Raw genomic sequence first — 9,490 nt, forward strand, 5'->3', positions numbered from 1 at the left:
ATCCTTACCACCACACGATCACCTCAGCCTCCATGTGTTATACCACCATAACCCTCTCTACTAGAAGCTCCTCTCCACACAGGACCATGAGCAAGTTCGAGAGTTTGCTGGGAGCCACAGAATCAACAGGCGCAGGAGTCTGGGGACAGCTTAGGTGTGGCCATCCTTTCTCCCCTCCAGGTCCCAAACTCAGGGAAGGAAAGGAGGAATCGGGAAAGGAGGAGGAGGAGGGGGGGGAGGAGGAGAAAGAGGAGGAGGAAGAGGAGGAGGAGGAAGAGGAGGAGGAGGAGGAGGAGGAGGAGGAGCAGCAGCAGCAGCAGCAGCAGCAGCAGCAGCAGCAGCAGCAGCAGCAGCAGCAGCAGCAGCAGCAGCAGCAGCAAAGGAGGAGGCTAGAGCCAGGTAGGAGTCAGAAGATCCAAGACAGGCTTTTCCCTACAAGTGGGGCCTCTTCTCCTGGGAGTAGAATTGATGAAGAAACACAGCTCCATTCCTTCTGGATCTTAGGGCATCTATCTATCCCCTCCCTGCACAATCCTGAGCTAGGAATCCACTTGCTTCTCAGACTATTGTCTCTCTGGTAAAGCTGGGTTCTGCCTAGGGAGCCTCATTACTTAGAGAACTACCCCCATCCTTCCTGAGGGTTCCAACCCAGGCTGGGCCCTGCCCAGGTGGAGCAGGGGTTGAATAGGCTTGGGGTCAGATAGAAGTAGACTGGATCACACCTTTGTGTCACTCCCATCCCCATCCCCATCCCCTACCCCCAACCCACCCCCCAATCTGTCCCTTGGCTGGTGATAACACTCATGAAATATAATGACATTATTATGACACCTTGCTTGGCACACAGTAGAGAATGGAGACAGGAGCTTAGCTGGGGCAGAGGGAGCCTCTCTCTGGGACTTTCATGATGCAGCCCAAGGCCACAGCCACAGCTGCCTGTTGGCCACACCCCAGAAGATATCCCAGGCCCAAGGCACAATATAGACAAGCGGTCTTGAGATGCAAGGATTTGGCTCCCCCAGCACCCCTACCCCACCTCACTATGTACTGTGTGTCTACACCGAATCTCACATCTGATAGGGCGGGGGCCAACTGGTAGTGTTTGTGAACCACAGGGCCCAGGCCACACACCACAGCTGAGTAGGCTGGGCAAGGTTGCTGAAGGCCAAGCAGGGATGGCAGAGGGGCAGAGAGCAGCAGCCACAGCTCAGAGGGTTCTGAGGACTGCCTCTACCCCCCAGTTCCACCCCTGCTCCTGTGAGAGGCTTAAGAGAAATGTATGAGGCCGCTGGGGCTGGAAAGGGGTGCTGACCCCTTAGTACGGGGGGGGGGGGGGGGAGGGGAGACAACCACAAGGCCTTCAGGGACCTGTCCCCCAACAGGGTGGAACAGGGCCTCTGACCCACTCCATTTTCAGAGTCCTGTTTGTGGCCTCCAAACATGTCTTTGAAGACCAAGCCACCCACACTCCTTTCCCACGCGGTATTAATTGCTGTCCACAGCTGATGAAGAGGGGAGGTTCATCGCTTCTCTGGACTTACCCCAAGAGAAGAGAGGCGTTCCCTAGCGACCCTATTCACCACGCAGCCAACGCTACGGGCTTCACCTGTCCTCAGCTTTCCCCAGGTCTCTGGCCTACCAGCCATGGCCTGTGGGGCTGGAAAGTTCACTAAAGCCCAGAAAGCCCTTCGAGGTGGCGATCTGGCCCTACACTCTCTTGGGTCCCTTCATTATCCGGACTCCTGACCCTTGTCCTTCCCAGAAGGAAGGCACTTGTGCCTGGGAGGGAACTTTTGCTTTTGTAGGGTTCCGACGGAGCACAGGGCCAAAGGGAGTCCCGGATCCAGAGTCCCCGCGGGGCACGCGTTCTGTCTCAGCACCTGGAACTTGGGAGTGGCTTTCCGAGGGCATCCTTCACCCTCCCACCCCACCCCAAAACACAAGCGCGCCTGCCGAGCGCCCATTGCCTACGGCAGCTCGGAAATTTTACCCAAATCTCCAGCGCAAAGGCAGACGGCCCCTTTAAGGGCCGCTCGGCTTACCTTTGCTCAGCTTGCCCGGCGCGCTGCCCCTCTCCGGCCGCCGCCGCGGACTCTGTGCGTGTCCCGGTCGTGGCGAGCCGGCTCCCGCCCTCCGCGGCCGCGCTGCCAGGCTTAGGTGCCCTGCCCCGCGCCCCACGCCCCGCGCCCCGCCGGGGTCCCTACTCGGGACCCTGGCTCTTCTCGGTTCTAGAAAGGTGAGCGGTTTTCCACCCCCCCAAAGCTGCAATCTGAGCTGAGGGAGGAGGAAGAAGGGAGGGGTGCAGGAAGGTGGGTAAGAGGAGGAGGAGGAGGAGGAAGGCAAAAGCCCGGCCCCAGCCAGAGTTTTTCACGTGTACAAGTTGACTCCGCCTTTGTCCGGACCGGCCCTGCCCACAGCCACTGCCAATCCCCTGCTCTCCCTCTGTCCCGGGGGCCACCCCTTTCTCCCACTCTGGGAACTAAAGCCGGTGCTTCTTCCTGTTCCCCTCATAAGCTGACCCTGAGTACAGGGTGAGGCCCTTTGGCCTGGACCACACCGGACAGGTCTCTAACTGTTCTCTACCAAACCTGCTGAGTGCCAATTCGTCCCCCAGCGCCTAGCACCTAAGAGCTAATGTCCCAGCACAGGGCCTTGGCTATTCTCCTCTCTTCTCTTCTGGAGTGTGAAATTGTCACTTACCTGATAATATCTTCCTGAACCCCTCCCCCAGCTCTGCCTCTCCATGGCCTGGAGGAAGAGTTCCTTCCCGCCCAGCATCCCACTGTGAAGAGGAACTCTGTCCTTTTGGTCAAGTGATCATCTAAGAAGCTTTGCAGATAGTGCTAAGTCAGTTCTCATTTTACACAACGGGAAACTGAGTCTCAGAAAGGAGACTGAAGAGGCCCAAGGTAGTCATCGAGAGTAAGGTTTAGAACCCAGGTCAGCCAACGTTCTATCCACACTGTTTTAACTTCAGGGGTCAAAAACACCCCTCCCCCTCGGCCAGGGTTGGAGAGATGGTTAAGAGTTCTGAGTACTTGCTGCTCTTACAAAGGACCCAGGTTCAGTTTCTAGCACCTGCATGATTGCTCACAACTGTCTGTAGCTCCTGTTCTAGGAGATCTGACAGCTTCGGGCTCCATGGCACCAAGATCATATGTGGTGGGTGCACATAGCTGTGGGTGAAACGCGAATGCACACACAAGCTAAACAAAGCTCTGGGGTGAGCTGAGGGACTGTGTCCTTATGCAGGGCCCTTCTCGCCTTGCTTCCTGTGCTCTGCGGGCACTACTTCAAGGAGGTCCTTGCCCTCTATCCTTTTAGCAGACATGGCACATAGCTTCTGCAATCTGGGTGCCCTTGAGAAGGGTGCTTTGAATCAAACTGTTGGCTTGAGGAGAATGTGGTGTTGGAGAGAGGATGTAGGCCTGAGGTCACAACCACAGGAGAGTGACTTACAGGTGGTTGACACCCCACAGAGGGCCTTCCAACTCTTTGCTACTTTCTCTACCAAGGCCTGTAGATTTTTCTGGGCATGAGCACTTTGTGCAGCTGTGGCTGGCTGCTACAAGCTGAAGGGCTGCAAAGAGTGCCTACAGCCGAGCCTCTGGATTTGGGGCAAAGGATACCTGTCCTGTTCCATGAGTGACTAGGAATACCTGGGCCTAGGCATGGTGGCAAGGGCCTGCCTGCAGGGAGGAAGAGGCAGAGGGATCACCATAAGTTCAAGATCAACCTGGTCTCCCCAGTGGATTCCAGGCCAGCCAAGCAGTGAGACCCACTCTCAAGAAGAGGAGGAAAAAAGAGGGGGGAGGGGAAGGAAAAGGAGGAGGAAGAGGAAGAGGAGGAGGGGAGGAGGAGGAGGAGGAGGAGAACAAAGACAGGGAGCAGGGAGGCATGTTAGGGGGCTGGACTATGGCTAAGTAGAGGATTAGAGATGATGAGGCCAAAGGGTAGAGTTTCAGAGAGCCAGGGGGTAAGGTCAAAAGGTCCCAATAAACAGTTTCTGAACATCTTCTGCATGTCAAGCAGTAACCAGGCTTCTGAGGACAGAGGATAAATAATACCCGGACCCTAGCCCTCCAGGAGTTTGTGAAGAAGGGGAGCAAGTGGAAGGCTCAAGTCTGCTTTTCATTGCTATAACGAATACCTGAAGTAGCCAACTTATAAAGAGAAGGTGGGAGGGAAGGTGGGAGGGAAGGAAGGGGGACAGGGAGGGGGGGCAGGGAGGGAAAGGGAGAGGGAGGGGGAGGGAGGGAGAGAAGGAGAGGGAGGGAAAGGGAGAGGGAGGGGGAGGGAGGGAGGGGAGGGAGAGAGGGGGAGGGAGGGAGAGGGGGCATGATTTTGAAGGCAGTTGAGCCTTCAGAACATGGTCCCATTGTGACACTGGTGCAGTGCAGAGGTCAGTGCTGTGTGGCCCAGGGACAGTCCCTGTGCTCTGTCTGAGCTGAGGGTCACTGGAAGAGAACAGAGGCGATTCTCGAGCCAGGATGACATGGAGCAGCGTGGAAAATCTCAGGAAAGAGATCTCACCAGGTCACCTTAGGACACCCTCTCCCTTGGATGGGGGTGGGGGGTGGGGGCAAGGTCAGAGGTCAAGCCTAGTGAAGAGTGATAGTCTTGAACTGTGGCAGCCCCAACAGTGGAGAGAAAAGGACCTGACTTGAAGGATGGTTAGAATATTCACAGACCTGTGTGTCTGTGCTACCAGAAAAAAAAAAAAAAAAAAAAAAAAAGAGTCACGGTTGGAGCAGCAGTGTGCTAGGCTGGACAGGGCCTTGGGGTTTCATAAGTGTGCCTTCATACTCAGGGCTCTCTTTACTACTGTGTGACCTTGGGCAAGTGACCTAACCTTTCTGAGCCTGATTTTGCATCACTAGACAAAGAGACTAAAGTCAATCTCATCTGACTGTGGGGCATATCAGAGATAATATATACTAAAGTCCTAGCCCAGGGGTTGGTTCACGAAGACTGGACAAGCACTAGAGAGAAAACCACTACCATCATTTGTCTGCCCAACGAGCATTTTTGAAGCTCTCACTGTATGCCACCGGTACTAGATCCTTCGACTCGGGCCCTGTTCTCATGCATCTCACTGTCCACTGGGGAGAGGTGCCCAGAGGGACTGTCACATGTCAAGACAACATTGGCTGGGGGCAGAGGACAGAAGCCTTATTCTGCCCCAGCACAGCTTCACAGAGGACAGATGACAGTGGAAACAATATAAGGCCAGCGACCTGGCCCAGGACTGTCAGATCATCCTGTCCAGCATGCGGCTGCCCTCAGAATTCTGAGCTCACCTCCCTTTTAAGGCATTGCTTTAGAGGGGCTCATGGCTGTGATCCCAGCTCCTCGGGAGGCCGAGGCAAACGGGTAGAAAGCTCAAGACATGTCTGGTCTAGGTATGGGGTCCAAATCTGGGGCTGGAGAGATGGCTCAGTGGTTAAGAGCACTGACTGCTCTTCCAGAGGTCCTGAGTTCAATTCCCAGCAACCACATGGTGGCTCACAACCATCTGTAAAGAGATCTGATGCCCTCTTCTGGTGTATCTGAAGACAGCTACAGTGTACTTATATATAAGAAATAAATCTTAAAAAAAAATAAAAAATAAAAAATAAAAAAATGGGGTCCAAATCTGGATATCTAAGCAATATAAAGAGGTGGGGTGTGATTTAGGGGAGAGAGCTTGCATAGCAGTCACAGAGCTGCAGGGTCAGTTCCCAGTGCCAAACTCTGGTGTCCCCCACTCAACCACGCCCAGTTTCTTGCACATATCTCTTCAGACAGCTCAGTAGTTGAGGTACTACACAGGGCCTCCTGCTACTGTGGGTCACCCATTCTGTTACCCTCTGATCAAGACCTCAGGCTGTAAAGTCCCATAGTCTGCATCACCTTGGTCTGTTCTAGCTCTGGCTTGTTTTCAATCCTCATGGGGGATGGTAATGGTCCCTCTCTCATGGGGCTGCTCTGAGTTCCCAGATGTAAATATGGCACCCATCGCTACTCCCTCCCTTCTTTGCAGCCGTTTACCCCTCCCCATAGAGAGGATCAGGCAAGAGGCTCTCAGCTGGTAGTGTTCCTAAGAGCCCCCTCTCCTGGGGTCCTTCCTTCAGCATCCCCTTCCTTCCTCCTGGGGAGAATTTGAGTATTCGGGAGAGGCCAGGGTGGTACAGTGCGTGATTCTGGCAGACCTGAGCACCACAGGGTTGGAGCGAGGAGCAGGGCAGCCCCTCCCTCTCTGTCGCCAGCAACATGTCACTGCTCTGCAGATAGGATGGCATCTTTGGGTGCCTGAGGGATATATGGGGAATCTGGAAGCCGCTCTACCTCACAGACTGTGTGGGCAGCACATTTGAATAATTCCTGTAAACCCAGAGTTCAAGCATGTTCCACTTCTTTCCCCAGAAGGCTCACGGCATCCAACAGGGAGGCTGTGACCAGCTGTAAAGCTCCTCTGGCGCACGCACGCGTGCACACGCACACTCACACACACAAACACACACACACATGCACACACACACATGCTCACACACACAGGCTCACACACACATACACATGCTCTCACACACAGACACACACACAAACACACACACATGCACACACACAGACACACACACATGCTCACACACACAGACACACACACACATCCACACACACCCCTACACACACACACATGATCACACACACACACACACACACCCCACACCACATACACACACACACATGCTCACACACACATGCTCACACAGGCTCACACACACATACACATGCTCTCACACACAGACACACACACACATCCACACAGACCCCTACACACACATACACACATGATCACACACATACACACACCCCATACCACACACACATGCTCATACATGCTCACACATACTCACACACACACTCCTACACTCACACATGATCATACACACACCCCATACCACACACACATGCTCACACATACTCACACACACATTCCTACACACACACACTCCTACACACACACACACTCAAACGCATATGCACAGGAGAGAGAGAGAGAGAGAGAGAGAGAGAGAGAGAGAGAGAGTGCAGAGTGGTCCCCAGAGCACTTCAGAGACACCCTGGGAAGGCTGGAGACCTCAATCTTCTCTGAAGATGCAAGAGACCTCTGTCTCAATTTTTCTCCTCAGCAGAATGGACACAGTATGAATATCCATGTCTTGGGGCATCAGGATCTAAAAGACTGTGACTCCCATCGGCTGGATGAGCTGCAAAGCCATCTGCTTGAGGCTTGGGGGTTCAGTGAATATTCAGAAGTAGGAAATGATAATCAGAGCTGCTTACCCTAAGAGCCACTATGTCCTTGGCAGGGAAGACAGAGATGGACCGCAGAGACTTGAGGATAGACCAACCTGCTTCAGCCCAAGTGGCCTCGGGTCTAAAAATCAGTGGGGACAACAGGACCTGGCTGGACAGAGTATATTTTAATCCCTGACCATTGCTTTCCTATGATATATAGACATAGGGAGTAATTTAGGGGGAAAAACGACACTTCAGTGTGATTTCAGCTGAGTTCAGGATTTATGTCTGTACCAGGTGTCTCATCCCGCCCTCCCCATTGTGCTAAATGTCCAGACATGTGTATGCTCATACACACACACACACACACACACACACACACACACACACACACACACCTTGCATAACCACTCCAGACTTCAGTGGAATGACAGCTGCGTCCCCAGAAGGCTTTAAGACAGGGTAGACACACCTGTCTTGTTGACCCTGGCAATCATCAAATTAGAACCCCACCCCTGCATTCAGCAGTAGTCCCAACACTTACCACACACAAGAGTATGTTCTCTCTCTCCCTCTCCCTCTCCACATTGATGCATTGCCATGGCAACAAAGCCATCCCACAGAGCCTGAGTAAATGGGAAGGTGTCCCTTAGCAACAAGACTGGAGCAGTGGTTGGTGAGGATGTGGTGAGGCCGGCGGGGCAGGCAGGCCACTGAGAGGATCTCCTGGCAGGACTGGGTCGGACAGTTCTTGAAGGCGGGGCTGGGGCTTGCTCACCCCTGGAATGGGGTGGAAGACTCATCCCTGTATTACTGTGGGTGCTCAGAGCGAACAATCACTTTCCAGCTGATCAATGAGGATGGTGGCAATAGATTATCTTCACAGAAAACCTTAGGAAATTTGAAACCTTTGGATAGAGGAGTCGATTGATTGCTAGGAAGACGTAAGACAAACGCTAAAACTCATTGTGTAAGCTCATTGCAGAGCTGGCCTCAAGTCCAGTGGAAAAACATCTGCTCAGTGTCTACTCTGAAGACTCCAGGTATTGGTTCCAGATGTGGTCAGGTGGACTGTGGGGGCCAGGAGAACATCCTGGTGAGGACACAGGAACATGTCCAGGAGAGTATTGGGTGGCCCCGGAGACAGGCAGATGGAGGTGGCACACTGCCCCGGAGAAGCTGTACTTGGAAACTGGCCCTGGCGTGCGCCTCTTACAGCTCTTGCTCTAGTGGGCCACCAGAGACTATAACTAAAACCAGAGCTCTCACAGCGGGCTCCCCTCCTCCAGTAGTTCCCAACAGTGGCTTTGGAGTCACCAAGCACATCTTGGGAATCTGATGGCCGCTTACCAAAAATCAAACCACATATGCACAGCCTTCTCCCTTCATCTTTGGACTGTGGGTCTTGTCTAGCTCAGGCAGGGCCTTTGTCATAGAGGCATGACACACAGGTCCTTTGTGACCTGGCCCTGGTTCCTCACCTTTATTATAGTGCATGTCCAGTTACAGCAAGTCACACTCACTTCTCTTGGGGACAGCTAGCTCCATGTATATCGTTCTCATGCTTCCCACATATCCTTCACGCACGAGAGAGGCTTTCTCCTTCACCTCTAGCCCAGTAAACCCCTATTCATTCTTTAAAACCCATCCAAGTTACTGACTTCCTGACACACACGGTTTCTGATGCTGTGAAGGCAGGCCTGGCCAGTCCTCAGCCCGAAGCACTTGTATTCTGCATAGAGCTCTCACTGTGTCTATCTTCCAAGCATGGACTCTCCATGTCTGCTCTCTTACTTGTGAGTTCCTCAAGACTAGAGACTGTGGCTTGGGCCATCATATCCCCGACATCCAGCACAGAACGAACCTGGATTCTCCAGGGTCTGAGGAACCAAGAGAGTGAAAGTGAAGAGCAGAAGCTAACTGGAGAAGAGGAGGAGGGTGTCGGAAGGTAGCACAGGAGCCAAGAGGAAACGGAAGGTAGTGAGGAAAGGGGAGTCAGGAGGAACTGGAGGTCTAGACTGTTAATGACCACCAGGCAGCATTGAACTTGCCAACTGGGAAGCTTTGTGCGTGACCCGCTGTCTTGGTTTGCTCAGCAGTTACCCAGTCCTGGAGTGAGATGGGTCTGGTCACCTGACTGGTGACCTCTTCCAGGGCAGATGTGGAGTAAAGAGCCTAGGTGTAAGTCTGTGAGGCCAACGGAGAGTTTCAG

The 9,490-nt window shown here is 53.5% G+C and overlaps 1 protein-coding gene across 4 annotated transcripts in view; it reads right to left on the bottom strand.

The window, feature by feature from the left end:
* Positions 1 to 8,684, bottom strand: part of Cdk18 (cyclin-dependent kinase 18) — a 32,943-nt gene extending 24,259 nt beyond the window's left edge. Inside the window, exon 1 of one of the 4 annotated variants that reach the window (XM_063272068.1) lies at positions 8,629 to 8,684. In XM_063272068.1, the coding sequence (XP_063128138.1) occupies positions 8,629 to 8,645 (17 nt within the window). In that variant the 5' untranslated portion in view covers positions 8,646 to 8,684. Of the gene's footprint in view, positions 1 to 2,042; positions 2,379 to 7,323; positions 7,346 to 7,822 lie in introns of those variants that run through there. The other 3 variants (XM_063272067.1, XM_063272071.1, XM_006249751.5) reach the window with 3 other exon arrangements.
* Between the last annotated feature and the right edge of the window lie 806 nt (positions 8,685 to 9,490).

This window comes from Rattus norvegicus, chromosome 13 (assembly GCF_036323735.1).
Source record: "Rattus norvegicus strain BN/NHsdMcwi chromosome 13, GRCr8, whole genome shotgun sequence".
Classification (NCBI taxonomy): Eukaryota; Metazoa; Chordata; class Mammalia; order Rodentia; family Muridae; genus Rattus; species Rattus norvegicus.